This window comes from Rutilus rutilus (assembly GCF_951802725.1).
Source record: "Rutilus rutilus genome assembly, chromosome: 14".
Lineage (NCBI taxonomy): Eukaryota > Metazoa > Chordata > Actinopteri > Cypriniformes > Leuciscidae > Rutilus > Rutilus rutilus.
Genome location: NC_140219.1, coordinates 32,396,680 through 32,417,897, shown reverse-complemented (window position 1 = coordinate 32,417,897; position 21,218 = coordinate 32,396,680). Strand labels below are relative to the sequence as shown.

The following is a 21,218-nucleotide window of genomic DNA, read 5'->3' as shown; positions in this document are numbered from 1 at the left end:
ACTCCAAATAAAGTTTAATTATAATACCAGTAAGTCTCAAGCAATATGTCAGTAAATATGTTAATGGGTTTGTAGTATACTGAGTGAAATAAATGTGTTTTAAATATATTTTGGTATAGGTTTTTCTCACTAGGGCTGCAGGGTTGGGAAATACTGTGACACCATCCTCCCTTACACTACATGAGCCTGTCCAGCAGAGGGAGCTGGTAACACACACACACGCACACACACACACTCAGACTGTGTCCCAATTCAAAGGCTGTAATCCAGCAATTTCTCTCAGAAAATGAATTCTGCAAGGCTGCGAATGAGCTGTTGTATCTGTTGAATCCTTTATTTCACTGGAAACGAAGGACGCATTTGGAGGAGCCTTCGCATTGGGACAGCCTTCGTCAACAGAGTGCTACTTTATAGTCAACAGAATCTACTTTATAGTGAAGAGTTGACAACAACACTGTTAATACTTACATGATGTCCTTATATCAAGTTCCTTATCAATTTTCCTTTGACTCAGGGAAGAGGAAGAGTAGAGAAAATCATTTAACTTTGAACTTTTATTTCAGTAAAATTTCATTTACACCAGATTATTGTGACAAGTGCATATTAAAAAATAAAATAAAAATGGAATGAAAATACATTTATTTTGAAAAAGCACAGATCTTATTATAAACGATTCATCCATGTACAAGTATTTATATTTTTATTTTGTAATATTTAATCCAATCATTTATTCTCCTTAAACTCTACAATCGACTGTAAGCTCACATTTATTTTTGAGTGCAACATCCACATCTCAACATCTGATTCATTACCAGCTGATGAACCTGCCCTGCACTATTTCTTTTTTTATTATGTTACACTTGGATGTGCGTCACAAAATGTAAGAAAAGATCCGTCACTATTTCCTTTTCATTGCGACTTTAGGTCAAATTACCTTTATTTATAACACGCAAAATTTATATATTATTAGCAGAATGCTAATATATTTATATACCTTTATTTTATAAAGCAGCTTTACAGATCAGGGCTCGAAATTAACTTTTTTATTTGGTAGCACTGGTGCTCCCAACTTCAAAAAGTTAGGAGCACCAACAAAAATTTAGGAGCACCCACCAAAAATTAAAGAGCACCACAACTACAAATTATATATTAACAGATTTATTTAAAAACAACACCAACAATCACTGGGGCTTTAAACATCCTGTGGCCAGGATTTAAAATTTGGTGTTCTGGCTCTCTGTCCCTCCTCCATCCATCTCTTCACTGAGGCTGAGGCATCGAACGCCTCCAAAGGAGGGCCCTCAACGCTGATTCGTATCAGATCTTCTACTGTTTTAGGGTGTAATGAAGATCTAATGTCTGACTTGATCCGCTTCTGTACAGAGAACCCTCTCTCACACTGTGCCGAAGACACAGGAAGGATGAGCATAATCCTTACCAGATGAAGGATATTCTGAAACAAAAATCATTTAAATTTCATTGTCAGGGTAGAAGCATTCAGCGACAGCATAAAATAATGCAATAATTATAACAATCTAAAATATATTGATCATCAAACTACTTAGACATTATATTACATGGCCTACCTGTAAATCTGAACAATAGGGTTCCTTGGTCAGAAGGACTTCCCATAACCCGTGGTAGCTCTTGTCTTTGAAGGACATGAACACCAGAGTTTTCAAGGTCTGAAACTCCTCCTCAGCAAGGGCAAAGTCACAGCCATTCCTTAATTAGATACAATCCAACTGTAACTGGTTGGCTCTCAAATGATTAAAGCTTTTAACAAAAAGCGATCAAAAGTCTATATTTTCATTATTACCCATGAATTACCTTTCCAGTACAAATTTAAAATGGTCCAATAAGAAGTGGACCTCCTCAATTCCATAGTCAACCAACTCCTCCACTTAGGGTGACCACCTGTCCCGCGTAGCGCGTGCGCGCACAGCGTTTGAAGCCCAATTCATGCGTCCCGCAAATTGAGACCGTGTCACGCATAATCTGCTTGCTCAAAAAAAAAGTTGGTCGCTCTATATCCTCGAGCCCCAGGCAGCCAAACGAACATTACTTGACATTTCAGCACGCTACTGTTGCCACACCCACCCCTCAGTTGAACCGCCGCGCCAGGCAGTGTCCCACATTGTCCCTCAGAAACATACCCCTTGTCCCCCCTTGGGCTTATTAGCAGGTGGTCACCCTACCTCCACTGTCTCTGGCCAAACATCATGGTTGAACACCTGAAAGCATTGGACCGCCTTGGTTGCTGCAGTGTCTGTTCCATGTCCCTCCTGACCTAAAGTAGACGTAAAAAGATATTTCTATAATAATTCTAATTTGTTTTTGTTTTTTATTACTAAAGTGCAAACTGAGTGGAATAAGGTTAGTAAATGGCCTTTAGTTTTTTTTTAAGATAGTGATTTATTTTAGTGCAGGTCATCAAAAGTTTGTAATTTACATATAATGTTAACCATCCTGATCTTAATAACATACAAAGTAGGCTGCTGAACCGGAGACGGAGCTGTTTAACCATTGCATCAACAGTGGTCTCTATCTGCTTCTGCAGTCTGGGAGCAGTCTGACTGATTGGTCCATCCGTAGCCATATTCCCTGCCTCTCCTTTCCTCAAAGGAACTCCCTTGACAATTGAGAATGAGCAATGTACATTACAAATTAATGAAATTATTCTAAATTCTGTTAGATTAATTTTTTTTATATAATTACACTACACTACAAACATTATTTAATGAGTTCATGTTTTAGCCCCCACAAGACACCTACATTCACTGCACACATTCATTAATATTAAAATGGTCAGTAAGGTTTTTCTGTATGAACATCAATTGAATGCTTTCAAAAAGGATTATAAGGGTTGTACCCGAAACATAAATTGAGGCCTCTTTTCCTGCTCCTGCTCCCTACTAGCATCTCTCTGCCTTTTCATGGCTGCATGGAAGGAAGCTAGCCTGCCACTTGGACTTGGCCTCAGAGCCATTGCCTTAATGTTGATGATCAGGTTCCTCAAGCTGCTGACTGCCTGTTAATGTGATTCCATCTAGACATAACTTTGTTGTACTCTTAACATGGCAAAGTATGTCAAAATAATGATGATTTATTATTTGACCACTAATTAAAGCTTACCTGGGGGAGGATCACATCATTTCTTTGCAGTAATAGGCTGTATTTACTGATGGCAGAAAACAAATCTGCCAAGAAATGGCAGAATGCCAGGAATGAGCCATCCTCCATGGTCTCTTTGACCTGCATAGAAGAACACAGCACATTTATACCCTCCCCTCCCATTAACTCACTGTACAGGGGCAATATCCACATTTCCACCTATAGTTTACACTGATATGCTTTGCTCGGCCAGCTATATCCGCATTCGTTGATGATGCAGCCAGGTGGTCCATATGAGCATATACAGCTGTGTACTGCCCAGCATCTTCCAGGGTCCCCTCCTTCCCTTGCTTCAGAAGCACATCCAGTGCCCTGGATACATGTGGTAACCATCGTGTCCCCTTGACTCCACTTGGATTGTTCACCGACACATCCAGTTCAACTCCAAGGCATTTTAACTCCCTTCTGGATTTTGAACTGAAGTGGTAAGTCTTCCAAATTAAGTGGAGCAGGTTGTACACATTGCCAACCCAAGGTGAATCCTTCTGGGCAGACAATAGGGCAAGCTCCAATCTATAATAGTGATAGTGAACAAATCTGACATTCCAGTTTGCAATCAAGACAGAGAGAGCCTTAGCTTTTTGTTTATTTATTTTTTATCAGAGTTAATGACCATTATCAGCTCACCTATGAGGCATGCAGTGAAATGGGATGATGTGCTTTCCCGCCTCCTCTTGGAGTTTTGTTGATACTCCTCCCTTCCTCCCAAGATTCACGGCTGCACCATCAGCTCCCATGGCCACTGTCTTCTGGAGCCAGTCCTGGCATGACTCTCCAAGACCAGCAAATGCTGACTTGGCGGCTGCATAGATTCCTAAAAGAATTCCAATTAGTTTAAATACTGTTACAGTTCTTTAAACAGCGTTAATAATTTATCAATTACATTTAATGAATATATCCAATTACTAGAACAAAGATTGCAATATAATTCCTAAACAACAACTTTTCGCCTATTAAACATGTCTATTAAACCTTTGACAAAAATCACTGAGTATATTCAACTACACAGTAATTGTTTCTGTGTTACAAATATAATTATTATCACAGAAGAACTTGAATTGGAACTAGAATTATAGATTATAGATTGGATATAAACACTGACGTCTACAGAAGCTATCAAAATAGAGAAAAGCACCTTTTGAAAGTAACATGGAGCTTTTAAAATAACTGTTGTATCGATTACATTGTTACACCACTAGGTGGCGACAAGTGACTTAAATGTATTTGTTATTGAATCATTCATTCAAGAGATTCGTAAAAAAATGCTGATTGATCCATTAATGAAACAAGCAAAGTATTTATTATGATATTAATCATATATTGCTATATAATTCCAAATAAGCTATGTATTAATATATATAAAAAAAAATCCTCACCATCAGCATTGGCGTGTTCCACCTCAACATGTCCGACAAGGATGTTCGTCGGCTTTCCATCAAGCAGGACGCGGACATACACGATCTCACACTCCTTGACAGACAGGTCGGTATCTCCATCGATAATGAAAGAGATATACTGAGCTGACGATACTTTTACTGCGGTATTCTCGCGGATAGAATCTGCTATCACCCCGATGATATTGGCACATGATTTGTCATTTGCATATGTCATGTTAATCGGGACTCCGTTCTTTTTCATGAGCTGCAACATAGGCTTAAATTTAGTGAAGGCAAGCTCTTCTTTGGCAATGGTGTATGCGGTGTTAAATTTTACGTTTAGCTCTGCCAGTAGAGCGGAACGACCGGCATCATCCTGGCGATTAAAAGCCTGAATAATCGAACCTGATGATGAGCCTGATTTGTTTGGCAAACACTTGTCCCTGCATTTTTTGTGCTTGGCACTCTCTCCGTGTTTAACCAAGCTCTCGCGCTTAAAATGTGTTGATTCAGTTGCGAACGCTGTGTTACCCGCAAACTCTGTCCCACAGGCTTTACAGTGAACGCAGTGGCAGTGCATTGATCCATCAGCATAGCGGAGCCACTCGAAATCTTTTAGCCACTCTCTTCGAAAGCTGTAAGATTTCTTTTCAGCTGGTGGATCCACATTAACCACATCACCAACTCCAGGATTTTTTGTGACTTTAGGAGATGTTTTACAAAAGAAATCTGTCAGCGTTCGTTTCATCTTCTCTCTTCATTCATTCATTCATTCATTCATTCAGCCTTTTAAATTTTTCGCGGTAGTCAGCTCCTTGTCACGTGACAATGGAGCGCCGCGAAAGATAGTAGGAGTGATTGACAGCTAATATTAACCAATCTAAAATCTGCTTTAAAGTTAAGAACGTTAGACTGAAGTTTGATTGGTTATGTAACGTTGGATAGAATGATGGTCCGGCCACCGCGTATTAGCGCACATAAGGTAGGCTACACATTGTGCAGTAATTTGCGAACGTTTTGTAGAGAAATTAAAATAGGTCGCACCACAACCATTATTTGCACTCGCACAAATGCTCCCAGATATATTTTTAGGTCGCACGGATTAAATTTCAGGAGCATATGCGACCAAAATGGTCGCAATTTCGAGCCTTGCAGATAAACAGGGAAATAATGATCAATGATGGAAACAGAAATCATTTCTGCTGTAAAGCAGATCTAAAAAGACGACAGTGTCATTGTTCAGCTGTAGTTCAGTGTTGATTCAGTTCAGTTCAATAACTGTGTAATGATCATCAACTCTGAAATGAGTTCAGTTCATCTATAAGCAGCTCTACAGAAGATAATAATGTTGTTATTCACTTCAACATTGATTCCATTCAGTTCAATAACAGTGTTGATGTTTCTGTTACTGTCACCAAATCCCAGAATGCACTGCAGTCTCTGGTGCTGAGAACGGGTCCTGTTACATCATCAGTGGACATTTTGTTTTATTCATGGTGTTATGACTTATATTTGTCACTGCAGATGTACTTAAAATAAATTGAAGTGCATTAGTTTGCATATGGTGCTATATACTGTATATACATATACATAAACAGAATGACTTAACAGAACTCCGATGTTTAACATAAGTGTGATTGATCAATGAGACCCTTTGATTACAGTGTTGCTATTGAAGCATAATTTGCAAAACTGAATTAATCTAAAAACAGAATCAGATTTAACTGTGATTTTCTGCTGTAATAAACAGTTTAACTGGTAAGATCCTCAGAGGAGTTGTGCAGTAATTATATAAGAATGGAAAGACTGTGTCGTTGAAGGTGGATGTGAATGTGAGTAAATGTGTGTTAGTTACAGGATCAGAGAATGACACTGTTCCTCTGTCATAGTCCAGCTGAACTCTCACACGCTGAAGCTTCTGTTTAACAGTAAAGACAGTGACGGGTTGCTCTGGGGATTGTGAGGTGTATTTGCTGTTCTTGTATCGCACACGCCAGACATTAGAGTCAAAGAAAACCTGTCCCTTCCTTTGGTTTGATGCTGTGGTTATTCCAAGACTCCAGTATGTATTGTCTCCAACCTCCACATCCCAGCAGTGTGTTCCTGAGTTAAAGCCCTCAGATCCCAGGACACATGGATACCAGTCAAACCTCTCTGGATTATCAGGAAGTGTTTTACCTACACGACTGTACAACACACTGGTCAGATCAGCAGAGAGTGTGAGCCAAGGATTTGCTGTGTTTGGATCCAGAGTCAACGGAGCTGCAAAGAGAATAACATCAGATTACAGGATGAAATATGATGTATTAGAAATGTAAATGTAAAACACAAATAAAGACTTTGTTGAAAGAAATCATAAATTACGTTATCATAACAGTGGTCTCTCAGTTACTGTCAGAGTGGATTGAGGCTTCATGTTTAATATCAGTATTCAATAAACACTATTGTATCCTAATACATAAACATAGATCATGAGGAATAGACTTTTCATTATGAGTTCGCTGCATGATCTGATGATTTTCTGAAATACAGTTCAGATTCACTTGGAAATTATTCAATATATTTCTATCAAATGTTGATGTTGTGTGCGTTTATATCTGAACTATCTTCTGCACTGGTGTCAAATCTGCTGAGACTCACTGTGTTGGACAGTTTCCAGCATCTTCTTCCAGACTCTGAACGGCAGGTTACCCAGATAACGCGACACATGAATCAAAGCTCCAGAACTCATCCGTGGATCCGGCTGTGAGATCTGGACTCTGAGGAACATTCAGGAGTCAGAACTGCAGTGAATTTGAGTTCAGATCCACTGAGAGAAGAGATACGAGCAGCTCACTCACCTTTCCATCGTGACTTTATAGTTCTGGAAAATATAGAGTTTGAAAACATTTTAATATCTTATCAAACACTCTCAGTGTCAATGAGTCTCTCTATACAAGTTGTTTTATGCACAGAGATTGAAGCCAGATTGATTTGTCACCTTTAGAAACGAGATGTCATTGTCTTTCATCATCTCCTCCATGTCTCTGATTGTGTGTGAAAGAGCTGAGATGTGTGTGTTCATCTCCTCCAGCTTCTCCTTCATCCTCTGCTTCTTCTGCTCCTCTTCCTCTCTCAGTGCAGTGATTGTAGCTTCTTCTTCGTCTCTGAGAAACTGATGAAGCTTCTCAAACTCTTCTTTAATCTGACGCTCTGTGTGCTCAGCTTGAGACTGAAATCAAATCACATTCACTTCAGTCAGCGCTGTATGAACACACACTCCACTAATGTCAATAATAAACTCTGTGTGTGAATGTTGAGTATTTAACTCTTTATATCCTCACCTTGATGTGTTCAATTGTTTTATCACACTCTTCTTTCATTTCTTCTCCATGTTTGAGCTTGTCTTGTAAGGACGTCAGTGCTGTATTAAACTCCTCCTACAGGTTAAGATGAAAATCTGTGAAACTTATGCAGCTCTAAGAGGTTTAAACATTGTATGTTTGGATGTTTTTATTGTTATATTATTTTTATGATGTATGGGTCATTGACATGGAAGCATTTGTGTCTGAAAATTGCAGGATGTATATTTTTAATTATATAATTTGGAAAGGGTGAACGTCAATAAATCATGTTTTTACCAAACAAATGTGTTTTGCAATGGCCAATTCTTAATTATTATATCCATGTAGTTGTGCAAATATAAATACAGAAAGTGAAAGTATGTTATATCAGTCACTTTTTGGTGTGTCTTGTAATTAATCACATATTATTAATGAAAAAAAATATTAATAACCCATGACAACATTTTCTTTTCTTTGTTTTGTGCCAATGCTGTTACATTCAAGAAGATTTGAACATCAGAGGGTCGACGTTTTGTGTAGAATTTTATATCAGTAGAAAGTCAGAGTGTTACGCTGAGTCAGCAGAGTTAGGATGCATTAGCAGCTTTATTAAAAGAGATACTCGTACAACAAACAGTTCAGTCAACGGCGACAGGCAGAGCCGAGACGTAATCACAAACCAGGCAGTGGGTCAGGGCAAACAGTACAGACTTAATCCAGGAAGACAGAGCACAGGTACTGTAAGTAGGCAGGCAGCAGAGAATATTACAAGGTACACAGTCCAGGGTCACACAGGGAAATCAAAAACAGAGAAAACCGCTCAGAGATGTAACCCACAGCAAAACAAAACTTCACAATGAGAGCTTGTGAGAGTGCTGGTTAAATAGTCCATGGGATAGGGATCAGGTGTGTGTGTAATCAGCACCAGGTACGGGATCATGGAAAATGAAGTCTGTGAAATGGATAAGTACTCAGGCGATGTTGATGCAGTGATCAGAGGGAGCCACAGAGGCTTGATTTGAGACACAGAGATTTAGTCTGAACAAAAATAAATTCTGGTCTATTGTATAAACAAATAATACTCTATGTTTAGCACTGTATTCAGCATATGAAATGAGAGACATTTGTCTTACCTTGTAAGATGAAAGCACTTCACTGATGGGTCTGAATGTGTGATTGGTGTGTTTCTCTGAGTCTCTGCACACTAAACACACAGGCTGTTTGTCCTCCAGACAGAAGAGTTTGAGTTGCTCACTGTGTAAACTGCAGATCTCCTCAGATCCTGATGAACGTTTCTCATTTCCCTCCTTTATCAATGAATCACACAAGTTTTTTAATGCTAGATTAACTAGAGGTTCATCTTTTGATGATCTTCTCCTGCAGAGAGGACACTCCTGAGTTTTCTTAGTTTTCCAGAACTGTTGTAGACACTCTTTACAAATACTGTGACTACAGGACAGAATAACAGGAGTCTTGAAGATTTCACAGCAAACAGGACAAGAAAGCTCTTCCACAGATTTTGAATCCATTTCCTCGTCTTGTAAAAGATCCAATGATCTACAATTTACTTTCACTTTCTGAACTTTGGTTTAAAGACTAAACATCTATTACAATCAAAATCTAATCTGAGTTAATTCAGAAATAACAAAAATGCTATAATATAATGTGACCTCTTCTGTTCTTCACAACACTGACTCGTTTTAGCTTTCAGTAAAAATGAAAGGCAGAAATAATGACTAGTCACTTCCTGGTTGGTTTTGTAAGAGGGTGGAGTTTCTGAAGACAGACTGGATGGATAGTTTTATCTTTATTTTATTTGTGCTTTCAAGCATATTATGTACTCAATGAACTGAATAAAAAAATCAACAAATCAATCAATATCTATTAATTTGAAGATATAGTATATAGTTATTTATCTAAATAATTAATAACTGATTTGTACACAATTGCATAAGGCATGTCATGTTTTAATGGTTGCCCTATTAGAGTGAAAATATAATGAATGTCTCTGTCTATGTTATTATAGTTTTTTTGTTTGTTTTTTTGCAAAATGCTCCTCTCTAGAGTACATTCTCTCGCTAACTATACAGTTTATGGACAATGAATGTTTTTTCTGGGGTAAATGTAATATTGACACATTGTTTACAAGCTGTTTTATTAGTGGTGGAAACACTGATCGAGCGATTACGAGACATGATTTATTATTTCAGTAAGTTGTACTAGTTCTTTCAACATATCTTCTGATGTTCATCATGTTTATTTTGTACTGTAACTAGTAGTAAAGAGGAAGAGATGATCGGTTCATGTGCGCTACAGCGATCTGTCAATGCCACATTAAGAGTGGCAAAACAGTAAGCCTATTTATTGTTTGAATTTCGTAATAAAACGTACAAAATTTGAAGGCTGAGACTTTGTTTCTTATCGAAAGTATCCTGCTATGTCTTGTCTGTCAGCGTATAGTCGCATGTTTATTTACTGTGTGGAAACATCTTGTTTTATGTTTCTAGTATTCTATTTTCTATGAAACACTATCCACCTTATTCCTGGGGGCGCTGCTGTAGAAATGATTATGGGTGAGATAGCGGAAGTAGAAGTAAGCTAGTTAGTCCCAGTTGCGTTGGTGCGTGGCTAACTGTCATAAGTGGTTCTTTCCTAAAGCAATTCTTTCTAGATTGAAAAATACCTGCAAATTGACAAATACGGTTTTATTTTGTTCCTTAAAATTCCTTTATTCCTCAAAAGGATTGACAGCAGTAGCTGCGTTTACATGGACCCTTATAATCGGATTGAAGGCTCAATCGGATTGAAAAACCTTCATGTAAACACCTTAATTGATCCGATTGAGCTCGATCCGATTGGAATTTTGATCCGATTGAAAGGGGTGGTTTATTCCTTTTCTAATCCGATTGAGAGAAAATGTAAACATTTGCTCGGACTGAAAACCAAACCTGAAAGCAATGCGCATGTGCAATGACTTAGAAATGACGTAATGACTTATGACGAGCGGTTGTTTTTGAAGGGAATATGGCGTGCGGTAAGCAAAATTGGTCTGTAGCAGAAACCACGTTGTTGCTGAATATTTTGAAGGAAGAAAAAGTGCAATAATGACTTGTTCAAGCAGGTTTTTGAAAAACTTAAAGAAGCCGGAATTAACAGGTAATTCGAGCAAATAAAAAACCGCTGGAAAGGGCTTGAAAGTGGATACTACGAGGCGAAATCCCAAAACAACAAAAGTGACAAATTCCCGGCTAATTTTCCATTCTATATCATTATGGATGAAATAATGGGAGGAAGACCATTGGTGAACGTCACAGCACATGGTGTGGATGTCGGGTTCCCAGAAGAAGATTCCCTTGATGCAAGTGCTACCGTCCTGGAAGACACGTCTGGTAAGTTGTGATAATTTCACCGCAGCGTAACACATGCAGAGATGTACACACTAACATTACATGTACACTTATAGGTCATAGAGTTAGCTATTATTCATAATGATTTTGATATGTAGATATTGAGAGCAACTTTGAGGAAGAGGAATGAGCAGCTCTGTACACCCAGAAGAGGAGACAGCTGAAGGCAATGCCCATGCTCTACCAAGCACTGCAAAAAAGAGTACGTTTAATGCCAAATCATTCATGATGAGAAAAATAACTTGACTGCAGTGCATTTAACTTATTTTCATTATATGGATTTGGATTTATAAATTCGACAAATGCTTTTATTAATGCATTATTAATTATGAATTCCTGTGTTGCCCAGCAATCAAACCCATAACCTTTGGCATTGCTAGAACCATGGCATTTAGTAATCGAACAACAGGAACATTTTAGTAACACATTTTGAAACATGGGAACATCCTTGCTTTGTTGTTAAGTGTTTAATAGAATGGCACACGTTTTGTTAGTAATTTCTCCAAAAAATAAAAATAACATGCCCCACTAAACTTGCATGTAAACTAGAGTTCTCTTACGAGAGTTCTCTCGTACTGCGTCTTAGCTAAGACGCTGCGGGAAAAGTCTCTTTTCACGAATATTGAAGCAAAAAATTATCCTTAATTTTAATATTTGTAAAACGCATTTGCCACAGTATGCAGCCATAGGCAAGACGGCTCGTTTGCTCATTGGCTGTTGTACTAGCAAATGCATAAGCCTATCGAGCGCAGGCTGATGCAACATCAGACCAATGAGGCCACTTCCCGCCGACGCGGGCGTGGCCTCGCCCTATAAAGGTAGCTCGAAAAGGCTGACTCACTTGATTTTTCACCTCTTCAGCGAACCTCTCACATCGCTGGATCTCGGATAGGAAGCAAGCGTCGTCTGAGTGCAAGCACATCAGCGGGACGAGCCATCTGAAGTCGCTGGCCTTCGCCGCCTTCCACTGCCGTACCTGCTGCGCTTTCCGGCGCTCATATCCTTTTCTGTTTCTCTGTGTGTGTGTGTGTTCGCCCTGCGACACACACTCGTAAAAGAGCTCGCGTCTTTTTAAAGATGCCTTCCTGCGGCTCGTGCCGAGCCCCACTCAGCGAGGGAGACCGTCATGTCATCTGTGTCTCCTGCCTGGGTGAAGATCATGCAGCGCTCGCACTCGCTGACGGCGGCTGCCCTCACTGCGAGCTTATGCCTTTGGCGACTCTGCGGACTCGCCTGGCACTTTTCTCCGAGCCTGCACTCCCCGCCGCGTTGCCGCGCCGTAAAAAGCGCCGCTCCCAGCGGATTCCGGAGCCCTCTACAGCCCGACCGAGCTCGCCGGAGCGCCCGCTCGCTTCGCCGGCCTCGCCTGTATCACTTCCTGATGCTCAGCGCCCGCAGTCTGCCGCCGCTTCATCAGAGGAAGTCGATTTCAAAGCCGCGTCGGGGGATGAGGACACGTGCTCTCTGTTAGCTTCGGGCAGCGGCGATTGGTCGAGCTCTGAGGATCTCGCGCTCGCTGCTCGTAAGCCTAGCAGACGAGCCAACATCGAGAAAGAGTTGATGCGGGTGCTCTCGCTGGCCGCGACGAGTCTCGGCCTCGAGTGGTCTGCACCAGCACCTCCCTCTCGTACCCGGCTGGATGGTAGCTTCCTTCCCGGTGAGCATGCTTCTCCTGAGTCTAAGCCCGCCCCCTTTCTTCCTGAGCTTCATGAAGAAGTGGCAAAGGCCTGGAACGCTCCCTTCTCAGCACGAACTCGTTCGTCTGTTTCTCCAGCATTCTCCGCCCTGGACGATGCTAAAAACAGAGGCTACCAGTCACTTCCGCCGGTTGAACAGGCGATAGCGACGCACCTTTGCCCGCCCTCTGCTGGACGGCGGACGAAACCAGTGTTGCCATCCAAAGCCTGCCGCACGACGTCATCGCTGCTCGCGCGAATCTTTTCCGCTGCTGGGCAGGCTGCGTCTGCACTACACACCATGGCCACGCTGCAGATTTTCCAGGGAGATCTCCTCCGTAAGTTGGACGAGATGGGACCTGATGCAATCTGCCTCGCGGATTTGAGAAGCGCTTCGGATCTCACCCTTCGCGCTACTAAGTCTGCCGCTCAAGCTATGGGACGTGTTATGGCTTCCGCCACTGTGGCTGAAAGACATCTGTGGCTGACGTTTTCAGACATGGCCGAGTCTGAGCGCACCGCGTTCCTCGACGCCCCGCTGAATCCCACTGGCCTCTTCGGATCCTCTGTCAATGAGTTCATAGAGAGATTCGCAGAGGACCAGAAAGCGTCACAAGCCTTCAAGCACTTCCTGCCGAAGCGCTCCAGTTCTGCAGCGAGTCGTGCTAAACCGACCCAGCGGAGCTCTCAGCCACAGCCCCCTCCTCCTGCTGCGTCATCACGACAGCAACGCAGCGCGAGACCCCGCTCTCGCTCTACCAGCCGTCGCCCCGCGCCGCGTGGCCCACGGCAGAGGATTGTGGTGAAACCGGAAGCCCCGAACACATCCTAGCACGCCTAGGAAAGCGCCGGTGTACAAGTCCCGCTGCGGCCGGACTCACACCCAAGCGCGCCGCTGTTTCAGTTCCAGGTATTGCGACTGTCTCAGCGTCTTATGCAACGCGCAAGCCCGTACAGTTGCCCGCTTGCCTGCACACAAAAGCCGTTTTCACGGCTACCCAGATATATCCCATAAAGAGTGTATTTTCTGGTGTCCCGGCCACGGCCGATGGTGCTATAAATGTAACGCTGATGCCCACTTCTCAGTGCCCATCCGTACACACAAGCACAGCCCTTCACACAGGGCTCGCGCCCATAAAATCGACTCAAGTCGATCGCGCGCACTGCATAGTAGACGTGTCCACTCCTCAGTGCACACGATCACTATGTCACGCACGTCTGACGGTTTCTGTAAAAACGAAACCTGTGCACGTTCGCTCTGCTCAGGCAGACAACGCGCCAGAAGTAGTAAAGGTGCGCGCTTCCAGCCCACACTTACTCACAGACGATATGAGTCCCACGGGACCCGTTCAGCCCTCCCTCACTCAGCTAAGCGCCATAGTGGGGTCGAGGACGAGCGCTCTGCCCGCTGTCATCAGCGCGCCCCACGCCTCGAATGCCACAGACATAACGCCTGTGTTACAGCACACCGAAGCGCTTCCGTTGCTCAGCCAACAGAGTGCGCTTCGCATCCAACCCTTAGCCATCCATGCAGATGCATGGGCAGCGCTTCCAGGGGTTTCGGAATGGGTGCTAAGCATTATAAAGAGAGGCTACTCGCTACAGTTTTATCGACGCCCTCCCCGCTTTACGGCGCGTGTCGAAACTACGGTGAATTCGGAAGTAGCACACCTACTCCGAGCCGAAATTTCAAAACTGATGAGCAAAGGGGCTATAGAGCCTGTATCTCATGCTCAAAGCGAACGGGGGCTGTACAGCAGATACTTTCTGGTCCCCAAAAAAGACGGGGGCTGCAGACCCATACTGGATCTGAGACAGCTGAACAAAGCATTAGTGAAACGCAGTTTCAGAATGCTTACGACCAGGAAAATCCTCGCGCATATTCGCGAAGGAGACTGGTTCATGTCAATAGATCTGAAGGACGCGTATTTTCAAATACAGATAGCGTCACGTCACAGGCAATACTTGAGATTCGCCTTCGACGGTCAGACATACCAGTATACAGTCCTGCCATTCGGTCTGTCCCTAGCACCTCGCACAATTACGAAGTGCATGGACGCAGCGCTCGCCCCTCTCAGACTCAGAGGCATGCGAGTGCTGAACTATTTGGACGACTGGCTGATTCTGGCTCATTCACGATCAGAGCTCGTGGAGCACAGGACCATGTTACTCGATCACCTCGAGAAACTCGGTCTCAGAGTCAATTGGACGAAGAGTTCACTGAACCCCAGTCAAACGATTTCGTTTTTGGGCATAGTTCTGGACTCACAGTCTATGACGGCGCGGCTGTCGCCACAGCGCGCGCTCGGCATTCAGCGCGCAGCGAGATCTCTCCGCTGCGACGCGTCCTTCCCGCTCAAGACGTTTCAGAAGATGCTAGGTCTCATGGCCTCAGCATCGCCAGTTCTTCAGCTGGGCCTGCTCCGCATGCGCCCCCTGCAGTTCTGGCTGAAAGCGCGGGTACCACGCAGAGCGTGGACTTCTGGTCGATTGCGTCTCAAGGTCAACCAGAGCTGCGTTACAGCTCTAGAACCTTGGACGGTGAACGACTGGTACCAAACAGGTGCAAGCCTGGGGACTTCCTCGAGAGTGAGAGTGGTGTCCACGGACGCCTCCACCTCGGGATGGGGAGCGCTGCTCGAGGGCAGACCGTTATATGGCCTGTGGTCAGAACGGGAAAAGCTCCGACACATCAACTGTCTGGAAATGCTGGCAGTAGAAAACGCGCTGACACGTTTTCGTCCCCAAATCAAGGGCCACCACGTCTTAGTCCGTTCGGACAACATGTCGGTGGTGTCCTACATAAATCGCCAGGGCGGTCTCAGATCCCGAGATCTGTACAGGTTGGCGGAACGCCTCCTGGTATGGGCTCAGCACAACTTGCGCTCGCTAAAAGCAGCTCATGTGCCTGGGATACAGAATGTGGGTCCAGACAGGCTGTCCAGGAACAACATTCCCGCGGGCGAATGGTCTCTACACCCACAAACAGTCCAGCTGCTGTGGGAGAGATTTGGCAGAGCGGAAGTGGACCTCTTCGCGTCCAGCGAAAACGCTCACTGCCCCGCGTTCTTTTCCAAGAGCGAAAGCGCGCTGTCCCAGAGGTGGCCGCGCCGCCCGCTCTATGCTTTTCCCCCCGTCTCCCTCCTTCCAGAGGTGATAGAACGTGTGAGGGAAACGAAATGCTCAGTGCTGCTTGTAGCACCACTCTGGAGGAACCAACCTTGGTTTCCAGAGCTGATGCAGTTGGCAGACACTGCCCCATGGCCGGTGCCATTGAGAAGGGACCTTCTCTCGCAGGCCAGGGGCTCGATTTGGCACCCTCAACCGAAGTTGTGGGCCTTACACGTGTGGGCTCTCAACGGTTACCCGCTGATTTCTCAGTAGGAGTGCTAAATACTATCACTCAGGCTAGAGCACCGTCGACTCGACGGCTCTATGCCTCAAAGTGGTCGGTATTCTCCAGTTGGTGTGGGGCTCGGGGATGCTCACCCCTCGACTGTGAGGTAACGGAGGTTCTCTCCTTCCTTCAAGAGCTGTTGGATAAGGGCAGAGCCCCATCCACGCTCAAAGTTTATGTGGCGGCTATCGCAGCGTTCGCTGAGACAACGCTCGGTCAGTCGATAGGAAGGAACGATTTGGTCATCCGCTTCCTCAAGGGAGCTAGGAGACTGAACCCTCCCAGACCCCCGTCGGTCCCTGTTTGGGACCTCTCTACGGTCCTGGAGGCCATGAAAGGTTCCCCTTTCGAGCCCATCCAGACGATTAGTCTCAAACATCTGTCATTTAAGACAGTGTTTTTGCTGGCCCTTGCTTCAGTGAAGCGCATAGGGGACCTGCACGCGCTCTCAGTGAGCCCGTCGTGTCTGGAGTTTGGGCCTAGTGACTCGAGAGTCATACTCAAACCTAGGCACGGCTATGTGCCGAAATCCCTCAACACGCCGTTTCGGGCTCAGGTTATATCCCTGTCCGCCCTGCCGGTGTTAGAAGAGGAAGGAGACTTGGGCTCTCTCTGCCCTGTCAGGGTTTTAAGAGCCTATGTGTCTCGCTCTGCTGCCTTTAGACAGACTGAGCAACTATTTGTCTCGTTCAGTGGACGTTCCAAGGGAACGGCTGTTTCGAAACAAGGCCTATCCAGATGGATAGTTGACGCCATAGCGTTGGCATACACCTCCAGGGGTCTTCAGTGCCCGCTGGGTGTCAGAGCGCACTCCACGAGAGGCGTTGCCTCTTCGTGGGCCTGGTCTAGTGGAATATCTCTACAGGATATTTGTATGGCGGCAGGCTGGGCCTCGCCGTCTACATTTATCAGGTTTTATAACCTCGAGGTTCCCGCTTTGCAGGCTAAGCTGTTATCGGTGTAATTGAACACTGAGAATGCAAGCACAGTGCGTTACTACTATCTTACGGGCAGTTTTACGTAAGACCCATATTCCCACTTTAGTCAAGAGTGTCTTGTCTAAGTGATGTCTTATATTACGTCTGCAGACGCAGCCACATATCAGAACGGAGAGTTCCTCCTCTTGTTCTAGGACTCTATGTCAGTCCCTCTGGTGATTGTGCACTGTAAATCCTGGGTCAGCCTCCAGGTTTATGGTTGTTAATCCCTGCACGCACGGCGTCTTACATTGGGTTCCCGCAGCGTCTTAGCTAAGACGCAGTACGAGAGAACTCTCGTAAGAGAACGTACTCGGTTACTAACGTAACCTCGGTTCTCTCTAGAAGAGGGAACGAGTACTGCGTTCCCTGCCGTGCGTACGATTCACTTTGGTTCGCTTCTTCGTTGAAATAAATCAAGTGAGTCAGCCTTTTCGAGCTACCTTTATAGGGCGAGGCCACGCCCGCGTCGGCGGGAAGTGGCCTCATTGGTCTGATGTTGCATCAGCCTGCGCTCGATAGGCTTATGCATTTGCTAGTACAACAGCCAATGAGCAAACGAGCCGTCTTGCCTATGGCTGCATACTGTGGCAAATGCGTTTTACAAATATTAAAATTAAGGATAATTTTTTGCTTCAATATTCGTGAAAAGAGACTTTTCCCGCAGCGTCTTAGCTAAGACGCAGTACTCGTTCCCTCTTCTAGAGAGAACCGAGGTTACGTTAGTAACCGAGTACGTTTTACACATCTTGTGTTTAAAGAAGAACACACACTCACAGTCTTGAATTTGGGGTTTGTGGAACATTTATTTTGTTGTGATCTACATCATGTTTCTTTATCTCTGCTTACTCTCATTTTTTAAATCTGATAACTTTGGTCTTTAAGTAATGTAACTTTCACATTAGGTTGAATGGAAATAATGCATATCTTTCTGTTCATTTAGGACGAAAGACCTCATCTGGTTATGCCAAACTAATGCACGTTTGGTCAGCTAAACAAAAAGCCTTCTTGGATCACAAACTTTTATGTTAGATGCAATTAATCGATTTAACAGCACTAAATAAAAAAAAGACGGTCTTAGTTGTGTACAGACAGTTGTTTAAGCTAGTTGTAAAGAAAGTAATGTAAGCCATTGTTTTTTGGAGTTTTCGACAGTTTTTTTGTTTTTTTAAGTGTCACTTCAGTGAAGTATTTAAGTTTAACAAAATTGTATTTGCAACTTCACTTTTTTATTGCACTTGTTAACATTAACATTTTTGTTGAAACTATTGCAATAAGTGTTGCACTGTCACTTTTAAGAGCTACCTTGTATTTGATGTGTGAAACTGTTTCTCATTAAAAGGTATATTTTCATCTCAGATGTGTTTTTTAAAGTCTGCATTTAGTGGAAATGTCCTGGACGAAGGGGAAAGTGGGTGGACATGTAACTGGTCAGAGCTATTCTTGCATTGCTACTAGTAGCACTGCACTCCATATTCACTGAGTGGTTAGGTTGAGGATAGATAGCATTGAGGTCACAAGCCTCTTCCAACCACCTGCTGTTGGCATTGTCCTTCTCGGTCTGGCAAAAGTTATGCAGTGCACAGCAGGTAGCAATCACAGTTGGTGTGAAGGTGAAGTGAAAATCACTTCTTTTTAGCAGCACCCTCCACATTGACTTCAAAATCCCGAACGTGTTCTCAACTCCCACCCATAGTGAGCTCAGGTAGACATTAAAAGATTCTTGTTCAGGGGTCAAATGTGCAGAATTTATGTATTTTATGTATTATATATTGAGTCTTTGGCCACTCAAACTTTCATCCTCACCGTGCATTAAGACTGTATAGACACACGTCCTCTTCCTGGCAGATTTGTAACATCTTTAGTTGATTGGAACTTCTTAATTATTGCCCTGATGGTCAAAATGGGGATTTTCAATTCTTTAGCTATTGTCTTACAGCCACTTTCTATTTTGTGAAGTTCAACAATCTTTTGCTACGCATCAGAACTATATTCTGTGGTTTTACTCATTGTGATGGATGATTAAAGGAGCACTTCACCCATGGGAACATTGATCTTTATTGAAAGTGGGTCATATATGTAGTCGAAATGTAAAATTAATTTTGAATTTGGTGCCTTCTTGGCCGAGGAAAGAAAGAAAGTAACTTCAGGACGCATTTGTATGAAAGACACCAACTCCCACAATGCACCACATTGCACAGCTGCGCAAGCCACTCCCACTAATCCAGAAAGCGCATATCTGCCTAAGAGAAATAACTCTTCCGTCTACAAGGCTAGCTACCACCAGAGCTTGAAATTAATTTCACACAAAATGTCTAGTTAGTTGGCGAACTCATTAGTGAATTACTCTTCATTTGTATTTCTTTCGAAGTGGTGAATTATTGCATTGTAACGTTACCTGAATGTTCAGTCAGATGCGGTGCGAAACTAGGATAGTTCACAACACAAACGTCCGTGTCCTCGTCTGATTCACAACACAAACGTCCGTGTCCTCGTCTGATTCAGAGATTTCATCCAGGAGAAGTTGTCATTGTTGAAATTCTTTGCCACAGTCGGACTCTATCTCTGTGTTCGTAGCGGTTCGTAACTACGTAGTGAGATCACCGGCACCACCAGTCCGCCCTAACCCGAGCCAGTCCGGGCTCCTCGTCCGCGGCAGGCAGGTCTTCTGCCTCGGCTGCTCTTCGCTATGCGGCTTGTAAAGGTAGCCACAAACACCTGATTCAAGCATCAGACTTCTGAAATCCTCTTCCTCTATATCATATTGAGTGCTCTCCTCCGCTATTGTCATAACTTTACATCTGTCTCCACAGCGCCTGTTAGCTTAGCTTCCAAACAAGATGGAGGATATTGCTTTTAGTTTCAGAAAGTCAAGTCCCACCCACTGATCTGTAATAGGCCTGTAGCGTGAGCGGTTCCCGCCCCCTGGGAAAGATGAGGAACGAGTGTCTGTAGTCTCTACACTTTTCAATGAAATGTGACTTCCTGCTTATTATGACGCAAAATGATGATTTTTACGTCATAATAAGCAGGAAGTAAAACACTTAAATCCTTATTTCTCCCATCTCAGGGAAAAATGGATGAAAAATCCACATTTATTATAATATATGACTGGGTTTCTAACAATACAAAGCTTAATGCAAATGGGTGAAGTGTCCCTTTAAGGGGATTTGGCCTTTGTGTTTCCTCATATTTAAACTCCTGTGAAACATGAAGTCATAGCTGGACAGTTTCATGTTCCTAGTCACCCTGGTGTACTAAAGAAGGTAAATATTAATGGGAATATACTTCAGAGATATTTTACTCGTAAAAAATTCTAGGGGTGCCAATAATTGTGGCCGACGTGTTTTGGAGAAAAACATTTATTTCATAATGTGATTTCCCCCCCACTTTCAATTCTTTTACTTCAATGAAAGGTTCGAATTTTGCACATTTTTTGAATGAAAGATCAAAAGGATAAACGATGCAGATTTATTTTTTACAGCCAGTTTTGATCATATTTACCAGGGGTGCCATTAACTGTGGAGGGCACTGTATATATATTTTAAATCCACTTAAAGTATGCATATAGTTTATAAAATTGTCTACATAAATGCAGTTTTTAAAACAAGCATGATATGTTATTACTCTTAATTATTTATTAAATTTTTAATTATTTTGAAAATATACATTTCAAATAATTCATGCTAAAAAATAATTTGGCTTACCATAATTTGTGATCGACAACAGCTTGCAAAACGTAAGAAGGCCAGCCTTTACGGTTGACAAAATCTTTGTATCCGTCTGAAGGTGGAAGGATGGATGGGAATATGTGTTCCGTCTATAATTCCCATTATTTGAGGATTGTTGTGCATCTCCTGAAACCTCTTAACGATCTCCATTGCTTCC

General features: G+C 43.3%; 1 protein-coding gene across 1 annotated transcript; it reads right to left on the bottom strand.

The window, feature by feature from the left end:
* Positions 1-724: 724 nt before the first annotated feature.
* LOC311303456 (nuclear factor 7, brain-like) lies at positions 725-9,607 on the bottom strand. Its single transcript, XM_084429958.1, has 11 exons — positions 9,007-9,607; positions 7,874-7,969; positions 7,531-7,761; positions 7,391-7,413; positions 7,191-7,309; positions 3,802-6,812; positions 3,345-3,687; positions 3,136-3,255; positions 1,831-3,031; positions 1,587-1,725; positions 725-1,453 (listed from the first exon to the last, which is right to left on the bottom strand). The coding sequence occupies exons 1-6, from the start codon at positions 9,400-9,402 to the stop codon at positions 6,271-6,273; spliced, it is 1,407 nt and encodes a 468-aa protein (XP_084286084.1). The 5' UTR covers positions 9,403-9,607; the 3' UTR covers positions 725-1,453; positions 1,587-1,725; positions 1,831-3,031; positions 3,136-3,255; positions 3,345-3,687; positions 3,802-6,270.
* Between the last annotated feature and the right edge of the window lie 11,611 nt (positions 9,608-21,218).